Source organism: Danio rerio, chromosome 11 (assembly GCF_052040795.2).
Source record: "Danio rerio strain M-AB ecotype USA chromosome 11, GRCz13ab, whole genome shotgun sequence".
Lineage (NCBI taxonomy): Eukaryota > Metazoa > Chordata > Actinopteri > Cypriniformes > Danionidae > Danio > Danio rerio.
The window spans coordinates 27,976,974-28,000,325 of record NC_141031.1 but is presented as its reverse complement, the minus strand read 5'-3'; the positions used below and the strand labels follow the sequence as shown (position 1 = coordinate 28,000,325).

Below are 23,352 nucleotides of genomic sequence, written 5' to 3'. Positions count from 1 at the left end.
CAGGCACTATATCTTAATCACTCCCTTACAAGAGCAAGCTCATGATTGGTTAATGTGGAGCAAATGTTCACTGATGTTCAGATTTTCCAACTCAAGCAATTCGCAATCAACTGACGCTGCTTTATTCGAGTGAATCGCATCATCCGCGCCACCTCATTCGTGTGAAACACACCACAGGATGTCTATTTACATCTTTTCATTGACTTAACATCTAATTCACTCACACTTGATGCTTCATCTGCATTTGGTGGGAACGCAGTATAATAATTGTCCTGTCGTAAATAATAGGAAACCCAGTGTCTACAACAATCAACCCTTGAAAACGTGTGGTATTAACAGGTATTAAGTTCACAGGACTGTGTTCTCTGGAATCATCTCAAACGGTGGACTTGAACATTTTGATTGGTGGTTGCAAGATTGGATATGGTTGCGGCTGGAAGCATATTATTTGTTAAATTTTCCCATTTACTGTATTTTATTAATGTCTACCCCCACCCTAACCCTAAACCAAACGTCACAGTACTGTAAAAATTTTAATTGTTATACAGTGTCATAAAAAAAACACTGTTATATTGATGTGGAAAACGCACTTCTGGCCGGCCACGTAACCAATCTAGACTTTACCATTCAGATTGCTTGCCACAGAACCGCATCATAGCTAATTACCATAAAGTCGACGCCCACACCAGCAAAGACGTGCCGCAAGCTTCTCACTGTTTATTGCTGCTGGCTCTCATTAAAAAATGAAACACTTTCGCTCAGTGTGAACACAGAAACTGAATATTGAGTAGGGGAGCGGGGTTTTCTGTTTTCACATTTTTACCTCATAACAAACTAACGGTAAACGGGGTGTGGGTAAGAATATTGTGGCTGTAGCCGTCAAACTGATGTCATCAGAGAGCAACACAAATGCTGAATCAAATGGTCAGACTTTGATTGAAGATTACCAAAACAAAGATTTTGTTTCAGTGGATGAAGTCGCACAGATTAATTGTTCACCTAAAGTATAACGATGTGTGCTAGCAAAATAAACATTAAACAGTTTTATTTTACAATGACTAAATTAAATCAGCTATTTATTTTGTTTGTTTTAATTTATAGTGTTACTAACTTGAATGTTATTCATCTTTTTAAAGAACATTTACCCATTTGTAGGGCAATCAATGGAAAAAACATGAAAATATACTTGGTTAAAAAAGGAGAATATACTTGGTAAAAAGTTCATCTGGTTTATTATTTATTCATATTATTTTAAAGCTTTTCTGTGTGAAATGGATGCAAGTCATTGTAAGACATACTACACTGAAAAAAAAAGTGGTTGTAAACAATTTATTTGGGCTGAATTTAAACAAACAAATTAGGTTGGACATTATTAAACTTAATTTGTTTGTTTAAATTCAACTCAAATAAATTGTTTGCAACAGTTCTGCATGCAACACTTTTTTCAGTGTATATTTGGTTAATTAAAACTGATCAAACTGTAGTATTGGTGTCACATTTATGTTTAATTTTTAGTTCAAATTGGAGGTAAATCTAAATGATAAAATTATAAAAATTACAATCCTGTATGTTTATTTAATACATTTTCGGAGCTCTTTTGCTAATCTATTTGCAAGATCTATTGGATTTGTCTCCACAAAAGTAATAACTTGTACATCAAATATACAAAGTCCTTTTCAAAAAAAAACTTTTCATAACACAAAACAAGAACACAACCTTCTCTAATTGACTACAGACAAAATGAACGTAAATATGGCAATGACATACACAGACACACCAGCAGCAGAAGATCTTGCAATTTAGTTTTAATGAGTGTAAAAATGTCCTCATTCACACACCAGCGCTCATATATCAGGACTGTACTATTATTGCTGTATGACTTTGCAAAATAAAATCATTAAAAAAAAAAATACACCCATATTTATGCCTTGACATATGAGAAGAAGAAAACAGGGAAATGACATAATCTATCACAACATTCAAGTTTTGAAATCTATTTTACATGCTTTTACTATTTTACCTTTAAATGGTTTAATTTCATATATTATACATTCATTTGTAATGCTGAAGAACTCACAGAGACTTTGGAGAATCATTCCAGTTTTCTATTTACAAACCAAACAAATGACTGTTGTTCCTAAAATGCTAAAGGCACAGGTCGATCAGAGGTCGAACTTCATTTGGCTTTATCTGGCAACCACTTAATGTCACGTTTCCGAGTGTAAATGCATTAATATTTGCCAGTAAGTGTGTATTTAGCTGCATCTAATAAACTGCTGATTTAGATCTACTGGTTTTAAAAAAAAGCACTTTAGGCAGAGGTAGCTTGTAATATTTTACACCTGAAAAAAAGCTAGTTGTGCATGACATTTGTGTGGCTTGTTTCCTTACACACTTCCCAAAATTCTATAACACTTTACACATAATTAGCCCTGCTAATGTCTAGTATTAAGATGCATTTCAGTTGATCATATCACAAGTAGATGAGGGAAACACATTTTTGGTGCTTTTTTGTCCACTTTCTTTTATTTACAACTTGTGCTAAAGGGTTAGTTCCCCTAAAAATGAAAATTATTTTATTAACTACTCTTGAGAACAAAAATATAGATATTTTAGGTGAAATCAGAGAGCTCCCTCATCCTCCAGACAGCATTGGTCCAGAAAAACACTGAAAAACATCATTAAAACTGATCTTATGTCTTTAGTGGTTTAATTGAAATATTATGAAGCTATAAAATTACTTTTGTGCACGCATAAAACAAAAACATTGACATTATACAACTGTTTCTTCTGCTTAGTGTCAGTATATTGCGCATGTTCATGATCGATGTTTACTGGTACTGATCCGTATACCCTGGACACTATACTCTGGTGCCCTATACTGACACTGAGGAAAACAAATATTTGAGGATGAGAATTTTGAGGATGTTTTTTGGTATTTTTCTGAACAAGTCAGGAACATTGCTGTCTGTGGAGGATGAGGGCGCTGTCAGATTTGGCCTAAAATTTTTTCAATTGTGTTCTGAAGACGAATAAAGATTTCAGGGGTTTACATTTTAGGGTGAATCGGACATCCTGAGGCACTATTTGTGCAAATGACGCAAATCGAGCGAATAGCATGGTACGAATTAAGCGTTTTGGGCGTCTAACATGCTTAACGTATGATTTGTGCGAAATGCAGACATGTGCACTGCGTTAACCAATCAGAAACTTGCTCTAGCAGGGGTATGAGTATGACATAGCGCCTCTAGTTGGTGTCCTGAGGGAAAATCCTACTGCTGACACGGGACAACAGCATATACTGTAAAATGAATTTGATGCGCAAATGAAGCGAATTTGATGCATCAATGATGCGAGTAAACTCAAAATTTTCATGAATAGCACAATCAACGGGCAAATGACATTGTGCGAAATGGGCGTCTGACATGCATAACGTAATGTTTGTGCAAAACGCTCGAGTTGAAAAATCTGAACTGTTTCGGACATACGCACAAAGTTAACCAATCAGAAACTTGCTTTAGTAGGACCGTGATTATGACGTAGCGCCTGTAGTTGGTGTCCTTCGAGGAAATCCTCCTCCCATATATTGTGAAATAAATTTGATGCGCAAATGAAGTGAATTTGACGTGCCAATGAAGTGATTAAACTCAAAATGTTCTTCCATCTAACTACATGTGAAGTAGGGTTTTCACGATACTGGAATTCAGGACGAATCAATACTGACATTTTAAAAGCGTCCATTGTTTCGCTAACATTTGAGCGCTATTGAGCATGTTTTAACATTGTGTTCACATCGATCAGCTGGCTTGTCTATAAGCTGACATACAAGTGATCCACTGATGAATCGTGGCTTTAAAATGCTCCAGTGTCCCTGTATCGGTGATTACACTCGGTAAACAGCAGTACATTTGGTGAACTGAGGACCGTCACAGCCAATCACAGTCGTTTCTGTTAAGTACATGAACACAATGGCGAATCAGCGCTGTTTAGAAACGAGCTTGATAGCATTCAAATTTTGCAAATTGACGTTTTTAAAAATTTCAGTATCGATTGGTACCGAATTCCAGTGTTGTGACAACCCTAGTGTAAACAGCCCACTGTTAAAAAAAACTCTGTTTCACGGTTTTTCCGGCAGCAGGGGTTAATTTGCTGTAAAATAACAGATGTTAAATTACAGAAATTTACATTTAATGAAATTTCTGTAATTTAACGGCCGTCATTTAATGTGTTATTTCCAGGCACTCCACTTGCATAACAGATTTTATTCACAGTGCACAATCTATTTGTGCAGGCCTCAGTTGGAGTGAACGTCCAATCAGAGTTCACTATTTACTCTTGTGTTTAGCGTTGTCCACTTGTGATTAAATCTATGAAAAGTAATCTTAATATCAGGTGTAACAGAGCTTTCATTCACATTAGTTTATGCAAGAATCAGCAATTAACTAGCAATGAGCATCTAGGCGAAATTCCTTTAGAATTAATTATAAACATACTACAGAAGACTGTTAAATCGTTTTTGTTCATAAATTCATTATAATTCTGAATATATTACTGTGTTTTCAAATGTGTAAATTATACTTTTGTAATGATACCCGATGCATTAAATACTGCTAATAAATTGACTGAAAATAGATTTTTACCCAACTGTAAAGTGTTACCAAAACATCATGAATGAGCACTTTAGCAAAATGTAACATTAAAAATGATCTCAGTTTAAAACAAAGTGGTGTAAACAAACAAATCAAATTAGCTGTAGTAAAGTTAGTTAGTAGTAAATAGGCAAGTATTTGGCTGAAAGTAAAGCCAGCAAGGAGTGTTAAAAAAATAGACATTTCTGATATACGCAGTAAATATTGCTTGAACGTCTTCATCATAACAATGTGAATAATGAATTCATGCTGTTAAACACACCTCATGAAACGTCCCTTTGGTATGGTAAGTGACTATAAAGTGACTACGCACGCCACACGCTAGTCAAATAAAAACAATAATGAGCGCCACGTCGTTTAAAGCTAACACGCCCTACATTTTAGCTACAAGAAGGCTAAACGTTTTGGAAGCGTTTCATATCTCAGATAAACATACGGGATTGTTGTGATCACTGACTGCCTATGATACTGTATAATACTATAGCTATAATTTATAACAGCCTCAAATTAAAGAGAACAACATGTGGGGTGTTTTTAAAAGGAGCAGTCCACCAAAAAATATCCATTTGTGCAACATAAAAGAAGACATTTTGTTGGTAACAAAAACAATGGACTTCATTACAGCTGAAATAAATGTATAAATGTCCCTAAAATTTGTCTATAAAGTTTCAGCTCAAAATACCAGGCAGATTAATTATTGCACCATGTAATAAACAATAGGCTGTATTCAAGTATCTCTTTAAATGCAAATAAACTGCTGCTGCCCTCCCATATTCCAGAAAAGGGCAAAGTTTTTATCGCCTGTTTCAATTTTTTTGTTTCAAAAATATTTAACCAGTTACAAAAAACAAACATATGCATGCATTTGAATGTCTTGTCAGTTTAAATTCTGTGTGTGTGTGTGTGTGTGTTTGTGTGCATATATATATATATATATATATATATATATATACATATATATATACATATATATATATATATACATATATATACATATATATATATATATATATATATATATATATATATATATATATGTATGTATGCATGTATATATATATGTATGTGTGTATTAATATATATATTTGTTTTAAATGTTTATCCTAGTTTACTTGTAATCGTTTGAATGTTTGAAACAGAAATAACTATACTTTGAATTGGATAGAATGACGACTGAAAGCAGTTTCATAACTATAAAAAACAACTGTTTTCTTCGGGCCAGTGGCTGATTGAACATATGTATGAATGTTCCCTTGCATATTACTTGTCAAAGTTTTAATAAAACCATGAGATTGTGATTTTTAGCAATTAACTATGCAGCTCTACTTCTCATTATACCTTCTTTTATGTTCCACAAAATTAAGTCAAAAAGATTTGGAATAACGAAGTCCAAAGTATACTTCACCTCATATAAAATGTTCAATGACACAATCTCTGTCATTAGCACAGTACGTATGTTTTTTGTAACCATGAGTACTGCGCGCACAGTTTACACATGCAAATTTGACCAAAAAAAGTCAACACTGAACCAGTCCACTGTTTCACTTTTGGAAAAGAAACAGACAGATCAGCAACAAACTACTGAAGACTGCAAAAACAACGGACACTTATGTTGAGGAGTGCATGTGTGATTAAACATATCTGGAACTCTAACTTAAACAAATACATTACATATTATTGGTTTAAGTTAGAGTTCCGGATATTTTTAGAGATAAAAAGCGCCGGACAGGTAATTTTTTTGTAGTGTGCATGTGTTAAGCACCTATGTTCACACATGCTCTCAAATATATGTATACTATAAAAAGTGTGCACTGGACTGCGCTAATGCCTTGTTTCCACTAAGCAGTATGATTCGGTACAGAACAATACAGTACGCAGTTATTTCTGTGTCCAGTGTTAAAAGTAGTGAACTCTACCACTTTTTGGAACTCTTTTGTAATGGTACTTAGCATAACAATACGGTGACAAAAGGGTGGAGCTAGACTCGTGCTGAGCGCTAGTGGTTTACAGAGAATCATTACCAGTTTATGCAACAAGACACAGCTATACAAGAAAAGTTATTTTTAAATACACAGCTAAAACATGGCAAATTTTCTGGAAAATAACCGGCAATTTTCCAAATAGGTGTAATGTGTGAACAGGCCTTTTTAAATACTGGTAAATTCATTCACAATTTTCCATAAAGAGAAGTTGTAACATTACTGGTAATTTGCTGGAATGCTGTTCTGTGTGAACACAAAAGGAAAATTGCCAGTAAGAGTGCGTTCACGATAGAACATGCTGATGTGAGACATCTACTCCATCCAATCAGAACATTTAGACACATTCACCACCATGCTGTTTATGAAGATACAAGCCTTTGAATATTTTTTCAGGCATATTTAGCTGCTAGATGTTAGTCAGATAACATTTCTATGTTCCTTTCTAAATCCCAACTGTGTAAAAAATGATCTATAAAATGCTTCTGATGAACCGCTGTTAGTTTACCTTCAAGCTCTGCTTGAGTTGATTGACGTGTGTGCATGTGAAGCAGCTGGTGAGGGCCAGCACACACACATATTTTGTACATCTCGAGATGTGAAAGTGTTCCTCCATATGGGTTCGTTAAAGTTGTTTACAAATACAAGCGCAGTTGTTTAGAGGTCATTTCTGGTTAATGATGGCAGAATTTACCAGTATTTAGGAATGGATGTGTAAATCGTCTTTTCCAGAAAAATGCTGGAACATTCTTGTCTGGGTAAACAGCGCGTTAAAGTCGTTGTGGAATTTTCCAGATATTTACCGGAATCAGTGTGTGAAAGGGGCTAATGACTGTGCGCAGCAATGAACCATACTCAAACATAGCTTGTTGTTTTCTTGTGACAAACAGCCAGATGTCAAAAAGAAAGAACAGGTTCTGCTGTATGTGCTCTATTCTTGTTTAAGAGGCCGCTTGCGTCACATTTAAAATGTGTGGAAATCGCAACTCATGTTTCATCCTCTCTATATTTGTGCACGTTTGCCATGTGTCTACCTTTGGAATATGTTGCAATAAGTGAAAAAGCCATATAGCTTTCTTCTTTGAGCTAGAATGACATCAATCGAAACCATGCCTACGAAGCACTGTTGGCAGTGGAAACACAATCCTGATCAAGGTGAACCATACCGAACTGTTCTGTATTGCACTGCACTGCACTGAACTGTACCGTTTTGTAGAAACTAGCCTTGTCAAAAGTATCGAATTCGCTACCGATCCGATACTGAAATGTCAAAAACGTCCCTTTCCTGCTAACATTTGAGCCACTGTTGATTGTGATCAGCCATAAAAGTCATTTATTCACCACTGTTCACCAAGTGTAAACACTGATACATCGACACTGGAGCATTTCAAAGCTACGTAGATCAGTCGATCCATCAGCGGATCGCTCGTATGTCAGCTCATAAAAAGACCAACTGATCGACAGACTTTGAAATGTTCCATTGTTTATGTATCTGCCAAGTGTCCACCTGGCGAACAATGGTGAAGAGTGGCGAACCAATGACCTTCATGGCCAATCACAGTCATTTCTATTGAGCATGTGAACACAATAGCCAATCAGGGGTGTTAAAGAACACACTCAAATATTAGCAGTAATGGAGGTTTTGAAAATTTCAGTACTGATTGCTATTGAACTTGATACTTTTGACAAACCTAGTAGAAAGAAGGCAACAAAGTGTACTTTGGACTTAAAATATTAATTTTAGGTGAGCTTTCCCTTAAAAAAAACCCTCACAGTGTCCCACATGAGGAAAAAGCACTGAAACATACATCTAGCGGTCAGTTGGGTCACAAGTCATCCTCCATATTTACGCTGCTCCCTTGGCTGCTGGTTTTGGAGGCTCCGGGCGACATCGGGGAGAAGAGCACATCCGAACCCCTGACATCATCCATCAGAATGTCACTAAGACCAACGTCGGGGTACAAATCAGAGGCATGTTCGTCCAGCTCTGTGAAGCTAAAAGTCTCCAGATGAAGCGGGCCGCTCACAGCCACAGCAGCCGGAGAGCCGGATGGAGGTACTGAGAGGAAAGGAGATGGTGAAGTCTGTGCCATTGCTCCATCCATGTTGAGGTGGCTCTGAGGCTGACCATCTCCGACGCCGGCCTGCATAGACGCATTTGGCTGCAGTAGCTGGTTTTGGATGAAGGATGCCTCTGTGTTCAGGCCTGGAGACACGGTGGCATTAAGGCCATGGTGGCGTGCTTGTATTTCTAGTTCCTGCATGCAACAAACAACAGGAGGTCACATTCATGTCATCTTGCCAGTGTATATATTATATACTGGCAAAATAAGCAGTCTATTAGTAGCTAAAACAGTTACACACCATCAAATCTGATAAATTTAGATTACTCAAAACATTTAGGTATTCTAAGGCTGCGTTTACATGACAAAGATATAGTTGAATTTGGTGTGTGTCTGTTAGCACCTGCCTTTAAAATCAACTGCACATTTCTACGTCACTGATTTCAAAGATTCTTGTATTGGGTGTTGTCATGGATGTGATAAAGGTAACACTTTGTGCACTTTTTGAAACCCTTTTACAAAGTTATGCTTTTTCAAAATGCCATTGTCGTGTAAATGAACAAGAAAAATGCAGAAAAATTGTTCAGGTTTTGTTGTGTAAATGGCCCCTAACTCATTATTTTATAGTTACAAGGACTACCCTACAGCTCACAATGACTATGTTTACATGGACATCAGTAATCAATTATCTGCCTTAATCTGAATAAGACAATAATATGATTAAGGTGTTTACATGAGTTGCATTCATGATCCTGTTTTAGATGTTATAGCACATAATTCGATTAATGTCATCGCGCCACCAGGCTATTCCCCCCTTCTACTACACATCAATAATGCAACTAAAATCGGCATAATCCACATGTCTTAGTCCGATCTGTGTTCAGTTCGATTATGACTTTAGTCAGATTAAGGTTATCAAAAATTGCTGTTTACATACTCTTAATCAGAGTATTGTCTTAATCGTATTAAAATCAGAGTATAGGTGTCCATGTAAACATACTAAATGTTAATTATAATTTAAAGATAAATATTAGGAAGACTCATTTGTTTACATTAATTTCACATCAACTCCATCTTTAGTGTCCGCCTGCATATGTTCATGTAACTATAAGAGAGATTTTTCAAACACACATTTGCAGGATTTTATTTTTGGATAATGCAGCATAGTGAATACAGTTTTTTAGTCCGTCATCAACTAAATCACAAATTTCAACATAACAAAACTCTAACATACACAAAATTACAGTTTTAAACAACGCTTAAATTCAACTATACAGAAATTTGCTTCTACACAATCAGCTTGATTTTAATCGTGTTCTATATAAAAGCAACAGGACGCGAAAGAAGGAATATTTTCCATATTAAAAGGAGTTTTTGTTCTAACCAACACCTCAAATTGATCAGAAATGGCTTCTATTTCTTACAGGTGAACAACAAAAAACTGACAATGATCCCCTTAGGTACACTTCATGTGCTTTATTCATCGTTAAATGCTAAAAATGTCATTTTGAATGACAATTTACATTACATTTATTGCCATACTACTTAAAGCAGCAGCAGATAGTTCACCTCAGATTATGAAAATAAAATAAGCTGTTTGAAATTAAACTTCACATCTGTGACTCAAAACCAACACAGTGATTCAGCATGTACATATAATAATGTTAGTGTAATATGTAAAAATTAAACTATAAACCTTGCCATTTAGTGAGTGCATATTCTGTGCTTCTGGATGGCTGTATAATGTAAATATTTGAGTTTATGTAACGAGTGCAATGAATTTGAGTGAAATAAACTGGATAATGTTTTGCTCATTTTGGATACAGACATTATAAGGCAAGTCTGTCTTAGTTTTGGACTTGTGTGATAAATAAAAATCCTGGAGAGTGATGTACCTGTATGCGGAGAATCAGGGCCTGGTTAGATTGCTCCAGTTTCTTCTGTCTCATCTCGATCTCTTTGGCCCTCTGCTGCTCTTTCTGGAGTTTTCTTATGTAATCAACTGAAGCCTTCAAAATGGTTCCCTTGTTCCAGCGCATTTCCCTAACATTGTGACAAAACAGGAAGTAAATATTATTTATGTAAATATTATGTGTTGACAAACTAGTTTTTTGAATGCACTGTTCTTAAAATAAATGTTAGTATGTATACGGTATGTACAGTTAAAGTCCTCCTGAATTATTAGCCCCCATGTATATCTTCTTCCCCTGTTTCCGTTTAACGGAAAGATTTTTTTCAGAACATTTCTAAACATAATAGTTTGTCCTGTAGTAAATAAAAAAATTGCTTAATATGATTTACCTTAAAATGGTTAAAAAATTTTTAAACTACTTTTATACTATCTGAAATAAAACAAATAAAACTTTTTTTTTTATTTAAAAGTTGTTTATATAAATATACTGATTTAGATTTATATTACAATAAAGCATCACAAACTTTGAATTAATTGGTTTTGGTACTTCTAGAATGTCTCCACAACAAATGTGAAACTTTTCACCATGAGAGATGTTTTGGATCAAAATATTTCAAGCTCAAACAATGCTACAGTCAGTTTTGTATTGTTTCTCAAAACACAAAAGCCTGAAGGAAAGAAACTTACGGATCAGTGGATTTGGGTATTAGAGCCCCTAACTCCTTTATTCTGTCATTTATGTTGAATCTTCTCCGCCGTTCAACTTCACAAAACAAAGCACAGATGTAATCACACAGACACACAAACAGACAATAATACGCTACTGAAGTCTGTGTGTTTTGAACTCACTGAGATTGTGATTATCTTTCTTCTGTCTCTCCTTCATGAAAGCTCTGGCCTCTGTTTCTGGAAAACACAACAGCCATTATGACCACCGCCTACCCTATACTGTACAGCAGATACACAACACGACAGAAAATAATGGAATATAGAAGACACACCGATCACAATACCATTACCAGTATATTCCCTTTTGATGTTGGGCAGATCTGCTGGACAGGAGTTGCTGACGGTGATGGTTGGAGTCGTCATACCAGGACTGTTGTAGACATCCAGAAGATTTCCTGGAAGCTATGACAGAAACACACTTTGAAAAACATCAAACTCTGCTAGAAATAGATTATGATCAAAGCTGCCTAAAACACAATGTTATGAAGGAATATTGCTTTACCACCACGTTTAGCACTGTTGACGCACATGACTTCAAAAAAACGCTAAATTAAATCAAATGTAGATTTCTGGACACCTGAACAACCTGCAACAGAAGGACTGTATGCTCTGTATATAGTGTGACAGAATGGCTTTCGGTTTACTATTAAAACACACGTAAAGCTTATGATTTTCTCAGTGCCTACCACCTCACTATGAGGACATGTACACCTAAACTACATTTTATTTAACGTGAAAGAAACTTTGTTGTAAAATGTAAACAGAAACTCAAGCATCTTTATGACAACTTGTTGAAATAAATTTGGTTTAACTTAAAATGATTGCATGACTCCAAAACAAACAGACAAGCTTTTTAGATTACTCAAATTTAAATAAACCATTAAAAAAGTCTATAAAATTAAAACATTCAAAAATTTTACTTTCAAAACTAAACAGAATTTGTGGGAAAATAAAGATTTTATAGAGCTCTTAAACAGATGCAAAAAAATGCACATAAAATGATGCATAGTAATTCAAAATATGCATTAGAAATTCATTATCAATAGACCTAAACCACTTAACAACACTGTTTGGAATCCTGTCAGAATATGTTGAATTAAATAAATTATGGGCTGATAGTAGCCTTTGCAACTTACTGATTGGACAACCTGATCTTATGAATTGGAAGACAACAGCTCTCCCTTCTTATTGGCAATGGCTTTTTAAAAATTTTTTTTACAAGCTCTTAGAATGGAAACAATTTGGTTTGTTTTAAAACAAAAGTAAAAACAGCTCCAGAGAGTCTGGAGAACTTTTATAATTTTTTAAGGAGACACCTATTCTTTGTATAGTTTTTTATTTATTTATTTTTCCATCTGTTTGTTTTTTCATAATTATTATTTTTATGTTACATGTGTATGCTTATATGGTATTTTACCTTAATATTTATATAATTATTTAGTGTATAATTATGTTTTCCCAATAATTTCTTGTTTGGTGAATTGTATCAGTGCATTTATATTTTCAGCTCCCGAAAGACTGGTAATGTTAATTTTCATCTCAAATTTATCTATTTTGCTCTACAAAAAGTAATGGTTAGCACATGTAGACTGTTAATTTGTATTTAACTGTCATGTATATATATGGAAGTTTTTTCCTAACCAAATTCAAATGAAAATTCAAATGCCTAAAAAGATCAAATAATAAATCTAACTTTCAACTACACAAAAGATAAATCAATTGCTCAAATGATCAGGTAATAAATCAAAATGCATTCTCAAATGAGAAATCAAATGTATTTGATATTTAATTTTCATGAAGATCTCAGTACAATTCTGTAAAGAATAAATGAAAACTCAAATAACCAAACCCTAATTCAAATGCAGGAACCATTTTCTGGTGAGCTGGAAGCTGATGATGGACTGATTACTAGGATTATAAAGGCACCTCATTCACAAAGACTCTTTGCTGAGTCTTGTTGTTCCCTGTGAAGCATTACAAAATGGTTTTCGCTATTTGTCCTGCCATGTCTTGATTCTTGTCTTGTTTACCGTCGTTGTTGTTTTGCCTCCTGTCCTGTTTGTAATTCTGTGTTTAATAAATGTTTTGTTAACTTTTGTCTCCGTTTTAGTTTTTTAAATTGAACTACGTTTGTTTGTTCGGGCAATGTTTTTATTTTTTAGTACCAACTTCCAAAAGAGTTTTTTGTTCACTCAACTTCAGACATTTTAGGTCAGTGCAACTGATGTTTTCAAAAGTTGGGTACACGAGAAAAAAAACTAAAGGAAATAATACAATTTTGTGTTGGGTTAGTTAAAAAGTTTTGTTACAGAGTAGTTCACCTCTCCAGAAAACTAATAATTTTATGTTAACCCAACTTAATGTTTTTTTTAATTACTGACAAATAACTTTCGATCAGTGCAGCTGATTAAGTGAACAAGAGAGTTGAGTGAACAAGAAAAAGCAAAAGGAAATCCGATTTTTGGTTGTTGTTGTTGTTGTACTAGCTAAAACTTTTTTTTACAGTGTAAGATGAACCCAATTAAGCAAAAAAGAGAAATAAATGCATAAGAATTATATTAAATCATTAATAAACATTATTTAAATATTATTTAATATAGTACTAATATTATGAAAATTACTCTAATATGAATTTTTCTTAGAAATGTTAAATAAAATATGTAACACAACGAAAATAAATGATTGAAAATTTTAATTCAAAACAGCACAAATTCAACACTCATTAATGTAATTAAATTGAATAATGAGATTTTACCTTTCCTTTCCTTTCATGCTCCTGCAATAACATTATCCTCATTTCACCTTTTACTTCCTTCACCAGCAAAAAAAATAAAAAAAATTGGGGAAACCCTTTAAAAGTTGCCGTTTCAATCCAGTGTCTTACTCTGTACTTACTGTCCACAGCCCCGTTTGTCCCTCCCTGATCATTCCTATCTGGCAGGTGTTAGTAAAGTGTCAGAAGTGCATGTTTATATGTTTATGCTTCCCCACTGCTGGCCTCCCTCATAAGTGCACTGGTTAGCACTCACTCTTAAAAGGGGTGGGGGGTATATTTACGTTCAGGAAATGCTGTACTGTAGCTTTCAGAATGGCTCATGGCGGTTTACCACAAATACAGCTCTGTCTCAAAGAGGCTTTTATTCAGAACCTCAGCGTAATGCTATATGGATACATTCCTTAATAATAAAGATGATCACTGAGCTTACCGTGTTCGGGAGCTGCAGGCCAGAATCGATCAGAGACAAGATGTCATCGTTGAAGCTGGACTCAAGGCTGATGATGTCGTCAATGACATCATCCATCTGAGAAGACACAATTAAGGTTTAGAATGAGTATTAGTATTGATATTTAAGACTGTGAAATATATTTAGGAATACAGTGAACAGTATCACCTGAAAAGTGTGTGTTTTGTGGGTGAATTAAGGCAGAAGTGCAATGCGGAGTAATAATTAAGCTGCTGCTGTGGTATTTTGCAGTACATTGTGACAAAACTAGAGCTAGGACAAACTGAACAGTGAAAAGTAAGAATGTTCTGGCACGAGTCAACAAGACAGTGACGTGCAATAAACAATTATTGTTTTGATAACACCTTAAAGGGATATTTTTAGTTTTCATAGATATTTAAGTCACCCTATGCCTAAATCTGTTTAACTTTTCATTGAGTTGCTATTGACTTCAATAGTGTTTTATCTTGGCTCTCTCGTTTTTTTTTTTTTGGGAGCACTATACTTTTGAGCCTAACATTTGATAGCGTTTGTTAGCAACACAAACATCTGTTGGCATGTTTTGCTGTCTTCAGTAGTTTGTTGGTTGTTCTCGTTTCGACTCCATTGGTTTCTGATTGTGAAAAATGTCCCAGTTGATTGTTGAGTGGTGACAACTTGTAGTTGAAACCAAGTTGTACAAACACAATTCAAGGCACGTGTGTGAGCTGCACGTACACTGTCAGCCAGTTACAAAAATCAGTAGTCCATTTTGTTTTGATGACAAAAACTGTATCATGAATAATCCTTGCATATACGTTAATGATCTAATTCTGTAGTGAAGTCAACAACTATAAACATACATACATATACATATACATATAAAAACAACAACAACAATGACTTTTTTGGGCTGATAAATAATTAAAATAACGATCAATGCACTGGCCCATTTAAAGAGAAAGTTCACACAAAACTAAAAATTCTGTCATCATTTACTCACACTTCACTTATCACAAACCCGAGTTTCTTTTTTCTGTTCAGCACAATAGAAGTTATTTTGAAAAATCCTGGAAACCTGGTACTCACTGACTTACATATTATGTGTGTTTCCTATTATAAAAGTCAATGGTTACCAGTTTCTAACATTCTTCAAAATATCTTATTTTGTGTTTAACAGAATAAAGAAACTCAGAAGTGTTTGGTGCTTTGGCACCACTTCAGGGTGAGTAAATTGACATTTTTAGGTAAACTATGCCTTTAAAGTGGACAACAATGGAACTGATATTTACTCTTATAATAAACAAAACACCATGGTCCTTTGGTATAGATGCTAAAATAATCAGGGTTGCACATAACCAGTGCTTAGGTGGGCATGCACAATTGAAATAAACAAATTTCACGCCATATTTGCTGCTAAAGAGGTGTTTTTTGTTACCACGTTTACTGCAACATAAGATAATTATTACAAACATGTTAAAATGAATGCTTGTTGTTGGCTGTGTAAAATAATGTGTTTTGTTTATGATCACACTTTATTTTAAAGTACACTTCTCGCTATTTACAAAACATTAACAAACACTCGCAATATATATATATATATTTTTTTTGCTGCATATTATTAACAGTTAGCAAAATAGTAGCTAGGTTTAGTAATCAGCTAGGATTAAGAATGTAGAATAAGATCATTCTTCTTAATAATCAACAAGTAACAAGCTAATAGTTAATAGTGGGAATCAGTACTTAAATTAAAGTGTTAGCAATAATTGTTTTGTAAGATTGTGGTTCCAGTAGACTTTGGATTTAGTTCACATTATCTCAGATTGAATTAACTTCGGTGTGAAATGAAAGCAATTGGATAGAAACATGGGCTTGTGCAAATATCCCACGCTTGTATCTTAACGTAAGAATGTAAAATAAAGTAGGTCTCTCAGTGCACAGAGATGGAGTTGCTGTCAGTGTTGTAGTTTACAATGGCATTGTTTCAGATAATCTGGGTTCCCGTAGTGCACATTCTATGCCCCGTCCTCAAGAACTGTGCTAAATCAGATGATCGTCAAGTGCAATACTGTTGTCAAGCTGCAGAGCTTTCATTTTATAGAAAGGTGTCAATTAAGATTTTAACATCTTAATAGTTAATATGACTGCACATAGGATGGCTGTGCTATGAACAATGGGAATACAAAAAAAAACATATCCCAGTACAACTTTGAGAAGTTACATGCATCCCTGAACACAGTTCTTGTTTTTGGCCTTTGCATCTGAAAGGCATGATCAGTACACAATGTATATTTATGTATATGTGCTTTACCTCCTCTTTGTTGGAGCCTAGATTAAGATGTGCCATGGGGCTGTTGGGAGCGCTGCTTGCTGATGGGCCCATTTCTGGAGCCGAGGCTGAATGTGGGACAGGAGACACACCGAGAGTTTGCGTGGCAACTTTATTGCCGAGTGTGGTGGACAAGTACTCCTTCACTTGCTGCCTCTGCGCCTGCTGGATGTGGTATTTAGTTGGGTTTTCCAGATGGGTTTGCACCTACACCCAAATAAAAACACTCCATCAGAGCTCATGCAAAGACATAAGGGACATTTCATGCTACATATTGCACTGTTGTCCATGCATTAGTCATAAAGAAGGAAATGTTGCCACTTTTAATTAAAGAGGAACAAACATTTAGGAGTTTACACTGCATTTAATCTCAAAAATAAATTGTGAAGCTAAAATAATTTAATGTCACTGAAGAATGCATACCTCTATTTAAAAGTATGTATTTCGATTTTGAAAAAATCATATACTATTAAATTATATATAAAACTTTGAATTATATTAGAAATGTACTGCAATTATTTATGTTATCTTAAAAGTGCTGCTACATATAAGGAACCTAATGCATTTAACATTAAGCAATACATGTGCAAAGGCCACACACATTTCACTCTGTGCAATAGTATACCTGTTTATAGTGTTTAAAGCAAATGCAACAATAACATCTGTTTAAACTTTCTGTGCAAAATTTGAACTATTTGTCATGTGTGATGGGAACTAAAAAGCCTCTTTATAACGTCTGTAAAAGTTTTGTTTTATCTAGGGATGCCGGAAGCCTACTTTACCTCAGTCTGAATGAAATGTTTAGACTTGTCTAACTACTGACTGATATTAATTATTTAAATGTATTTACAATATGGTTAAGTTAAAAACGCAGGTTAGGTTTTTTTTGCATGTAATTGTGCATAATTAATTTTAGTTACTATAGTAAGAACACAGAGCATGAGCAACAAATAAACTGTTAGCAAATAAAGCATAACCTTGTTTTCTGAGACTTTTTAGATCTAGCTTTAAACGTTGTACTAGATATTTTGACGACAGTCAAGAGGTTTGGTTGCTGCTCAGATATGCACAGTAGAATAAATCCATTCAACTCAATTCATGTTTATTTCTATAGTGCTTTTACAATGTAGATTGTAACACTGAAGAGCAAATCCATTAATGCACAGCTCTACAAGTCCCAACCAAGCACGCCAGTGGTGAAGAACAAACTTTGAATATATATAAAAAGTATTATTACTAATTGGTGGTTTATAAGTAGGCCCACACAAAATCTGTGCGCACAGAAATCCACAGATTTTTAAGCCTATCATTGAACGTGTTCATTTACTGTACTTATGCAAAGTGTGTAAATACATATTTATTCAGTTTTTATATTAATTTGAGTAATTTTATTGTTTATGTGATTTGTTTATAATACCGTTTATAGAGTAATATTTTCTGTTTTAACACAGGGGTTACAAAACTTTTCAGCCTGCGACCCTTACAATAACAATGCCAGTGACTCACCCCCCCCCCAAATTCCTCATAGGTGGTTATAAATATGCAAAGGTTGCTCATAGAACAATAGACCTATATAAACATGAGCATATTAACAACACACAAAAGTGCAACAGTCTAACAACCATTTCATTTTTAGTTTAATTTAATATTAACCTTATTTAATGAGACTGGTGGACAGTGTTTTCAGCACAAGCCTATTCTTGGTTTAATTTTGGAGACTGCCAATCAGAGATCATTCTCGATATACAGAGGTGATCTGTATTTATTTTTAATGTATTTGAGTGCCATAAAGGTGTCAGAAGGTTTAACGTGGTGCTATAAAATCAATCTGCTGTAGCTGACGCTATTGCTGTGTTGTTAATCTAACGTAAACACACAGATCCTATAAAAAAATTCTTTAAAGGCCGATGGCTTTTCATTTAATTGTTTTTATTTGTTTTCTACTATTAAAAACTAATATTTTATCTTCTGTAGTTATGGTTAAAATATGGTCATTTTAATAGTTTAATCAAATTTATTTGACTTTCAAATCACCAAGCGACCCTCTGTCATTGTCCCTTGACCCCAACTTTGGAGGCACTGTTTTAGTATACATTAAATGTTGTTTACCAAACAAGCAGATTTGATTGGATTTGCTTTGTAAACCTTTAATAGTTCAAGTTAAAAAGTCATTATTAAACATACATTTTTAGTTACTATTCTCCCAAAATCCCATAAAAAAACAAAGATTTTGCTTTAAAATTCTGCACAGAAATAGCAAAACAATTCTGTCTGGCCGTGCTTATTAGCCAGTCTAGACCCACCTTCAGAACCTCCACCGGGACTTGTGCTGGAGGAGGCCGGGCAGCCATGGGTGGCAGCGAGACGGAGATGGCAGGAGTGGTGTCTGCAGGGCGGAGCTGAGCGACTGATGCCTGCTGCTGCGCCTCCCTCCTCTCCTGCTCCTGCGCCTGCTCTCGCATCAGCTGCTGCCGGAGCAACACTCTCGAAGACATGCTGCTGTGCTGCGTCCACCGCTCTATTAACAAGCTGCAGAGGAGGAAACAAGTAGGAAAGCTGCTCAATCTGCCACAGGAGCTGCAGGCAGTATAAAAGGAAATAACTGGGACTACCACTTCTCCTTTTGGACAATGAGGAGTAAAAAAAATGATATTTAGAATAGCTGAGTCGTGTTACTTGTATTTAAAGAGAAATGTAAGCAAGGAGTAGAATGGACGTCAAGTGTCCCATTTTGAAAATTTATATCCATTTCTCTGTGAATATAAGCAGTGTATTTTGGTGCATTTAAACAAAACAGATTTATTAAACAGATATTTATTAAAATAATATTTTAGTCACCAAACACATTTAGAAATTGAAAGATTTCTAGACACAATTTAATTCAAGCAAAATATTGCAGAAGAATATAACAACCTACAAAATTTCAATGTAAATTATTTTATTTTTTGCTTCTCTTGATTATTTCCTTTTTTCCTCTTTCCTCTTTGTTTAATATTTTTCTATAACAGATAAATTTGGCAGTCCTAGTTTTTGGACCGTTATCGTAACTCATTTTGTTAGATAAGCTCCAGATTTGGCTTCAGCACTGACTAATGTAATGTATATGCACAAATATAATATCGTATAGCTTTATATTAAAAATATGAATTCAAAAAAAACATCTGTGTGGGGTGTACTGATATATGAGCACTGTATATAGACAGAGAGAGAGAGAGAGCTGAGAAATATCCCATATGACAATATGTCAGTTCATATGCTGATAACAATACACAGTGCATAAATTAATACACACCATTTTGAAAATCTATATTTTTTACCTCTCAGTGAAAGTAACTTACAAATGTTTTACTAAAAGTTAACTTTTTCTACTTTATCAGTGAATATGGGAAATATTGTTGCATTTAAACAGATTATAATAAACAGATATATTTATTGAATTAATAATTTAAAATAACATTTAAAAAAATATATCACAAGAAACATGGGTAAAAAATAACAAACTAAATTTCAACAAAATTATATATATATATATATATATATATATATATATATATATATATATATATATATATATATATATATATATATATATATATAGTTCTATTGATTTTTTTCTCTTTTTTTACATTCCTATTTAATATTTTTTCCAAATATATAAATTTAAGTACAAATCTTTGGAGTGTTATTGTAAGTTATTTTGTTAAATAAGCTCCAGATTTGACTTCAGTACCGACTAATCTAATGTATATATAATATTGTTCAGCATTCTATTTTAAATTCTATTTAAAAGAGAGAATTGTGAGGGGTGTACTCATATATGCTGAGCACTGTATAGCACGATAAAGTAGCATTTCTTAAATACAATACATTATTGTTATTTACAGTTGAAGACAGAATTATTAGGCCCCCTGTTTATTTTTTCATCAATTTCTGTTTAACATAGAAGAAATTTTTAACACATTTCTAAAGATAACAGTTTTAATAACTCATCTCTAACTGATTTATTTGATCTTTGCCATGATGACTGTAGATAAAATTTTACTAGATATTTTTCAATACATTTCTATACAGCTTAAAGTGACATTTAGAGGCTTAACTAGGTTAATTAGGTTACCTAGGCAGGTTAGGGTAATTAGGCAAGTTATTGTAAAATGATGGTTTGTTCTGTAGACTATCAAAAAAAAAAATACACCTTAAAAGGGCTAACAATAAAATTTAATAACCTTAAAATGTTTTTAAAAAATGAAAAATTATTTTTATTCCAGCCAAAATAAAACAAATAACACTTTCTCCAAAAAAAAAAAAATTATCAGACATTCTGTAAAAATTTCCTTGCTCTGTTAAACATCATTTAGAAAATATTTTAAAAAGAAAAAAAATCAATGGGGGCTAATAATTCAGTCTTCAGATATATATTAACCAGATTTTAAAATATATACTCAGAAATGTACTCATTCATAATTGATCATATTTTTTAACTTTATTTAGAACTTGAGGTAACTTAGAACTTTATTCTTAAAATAAATATTAATTAAATATAAAACACTTAAAAAAAAACTAATAATTATAGGTAAAGCATAAAAACAATATCACTAAATAACATGCAAAATGTAAACATTGTACTTTCAAGATTGTAACTTTGTCACAGTGCTGTTATTCATGTTTTTGTCTGCATCCCCATAATGACGTGTCATATTGAACTGTAATCAAAGTATTTTGTGACACCACAAAATAATCGACAAAGAATATGAATTGGATACATGCAGTATATAGCTATGAGAAAATAATGAGAATAAAAGATGACTTGAGCAAAAGTTTTGATCGATTCACAGAGTATGGGTAAAATGTTAATAGCTTTTTTCAAAATTTTATAAAAGTTTGATCATTTCTTCTTGCTGAAGATTTACAATCAGAGTTATTCCAGCAAATATTGATTTCTTAACTCTTGTGATCTGAAAACCTTGGTATTGTGTCGTCTAAATTAATACAAACCTGAACAAAAACTTACCATCTTTTTGTTATTTTGATTAAGCAATAACTAATCTAAATGACAATATTTTAATTTTGTGTTTGTCAATGTATTAAGTTACATAATAATTCATACTGAATAGTAAACTAATAAATTGAAGTAACACATTCAAAATAATTGTCATTTTGTGTAATAGTCATTTTTATTAGTAATAATTGTTGTACTCAACCACATAAAATGTAAAATGCTTAAATGGACTCTTAAATCTTTCCATAGCTGTAAGTTTTATAAAGCACAGACACAACGTAATGTAGCATATGCGTGTATGCACATATACACAACATTTCTCAAACAATTACTGTATTATTCTGTAAACTACTGACATATCTATTTAAAGAAAAAAATAATAATAATTTTGCATTTACAGCATTTTTTATAAAAAAAGAAAACATGACGTCTTTATACATATTTTACATTTTTATAATAAATATCAGGTGAAAAACATTTGTTATTTTATTTTTTTAATTCTGAGCAAAAAATCTAGATGATAAAAAATATATTTCAAACTAATAAGAAATGCTCACAAGCCCTTACTTAAACCCATTCCCCATATGGTAAAACAGAAAAAAATTAGAATTTTCAACTGGTCTTAATTAGTTTTTGAGTTATCCCTTAATTGCGCGTTTTTATGTATATTTGGTTAACTTTGATGTCTTAAAGTGTATTATAAATTAAAAAATATATATTTCTCAATTTACTGAATATAGACATGCCAACAATATGAAAATACACAAATGATCAACATTTAAATAGACTGGAAAAAATTATTTAGCGTTTGACCAAAACACTGTCTAAACACGCACGATCTGAACCATTAATGTCATATGATTGAAGTCTGCAGGTCTATCAAGGGGAAGTACAGAATTTACCAATGACAGCTGCCGAAATACCATTGTTCACCAGTTATATTGAATATGTTAATACAAACATGAACAAAACTTCAGAATCTGAATGTATCCTATATCCACAAGTGGACAAAACACTTCAGTTATGATTGTGCAGTTTGATATGCTGTATAACGTTAGAGGGAGAGTTATGTAATGGTTCGGAACATTAGGATTGGGATTAGCCTCTGAACTATTTAAAGTTAAATAAATGTGATAACTTAAACCAAGTCATCTTGTGTATTAGTCATTTATACTAGCAAGCAAGTGTATCTGCTTGTAACTCTCTATGGCGCACTTAACAAACCCCGAATGGTTGTTTTTGACAGCATCCAGCTGTCAGCGCTAGGCTAACTAGCTAGCAAGTTGACTTGTCAAACAGCGTTGCTTCAATTAAACTTTATCAGGGTATACTCAGACGACACCATTAAGAATTTTACAAGGCTTAAACACTCGAGTCGGGTAGACCAGGAGTGAAAATAAACTTAGTTACCTGGTTGATGTTATTAGAAGTAAAGCGAGTTTGCTGGAAGAATCGCCATTACCCGCATGAGGATTTCCTTGTTTTGGATGTC

General features: G+C 33.6%; 1 protein-coding gene across 14 annotated transcripts in view; it reads right to left on the bottom strand.

Annotated features, from left to right (window-relative positions):
* tfe3b (transcription factor binding to IGHM enhancer 3b) overlaps positions 1-23,352 on the bottom strand; it is a 27,156-nt gene extending 3,804 nt beyond the window's left edge. For 2 of the 14 annotated variants that reach the window (XM_087272636.1, XM_087272637.1), the window contains exons 1-9: positions 23,271-23,352; positions 19,168-19,393; positions 16,847-17,071; positions 14,539-14,634; positions 11,623-11,734; positions 11,453-11,509; positions 11,291-11,366; positions 10,587-10,734; positions 8,437-8,886 (exon numbers count right to left, since the gene is read on the bottom strand). In XM_087272636.1, the coding sequence (XP_087128762.1) occupies positions 8,455-8,886; positions 10,587-10,734; positions 11,291-11,366; positions 11,453-11,509; positions 11,623-11,734; positions 14,539-14,634; positions 16,847-17,071; positions 19,168-19,359 (1,338 nt within the window). In that variant the 5' untranslated portion in view covers positions 19,360-19,393; positions 23,271-23,352 and the 3' untranslated portion in view covers positions 8,437-8,454. 14 annotated transcript variants of the gene reach the window in all.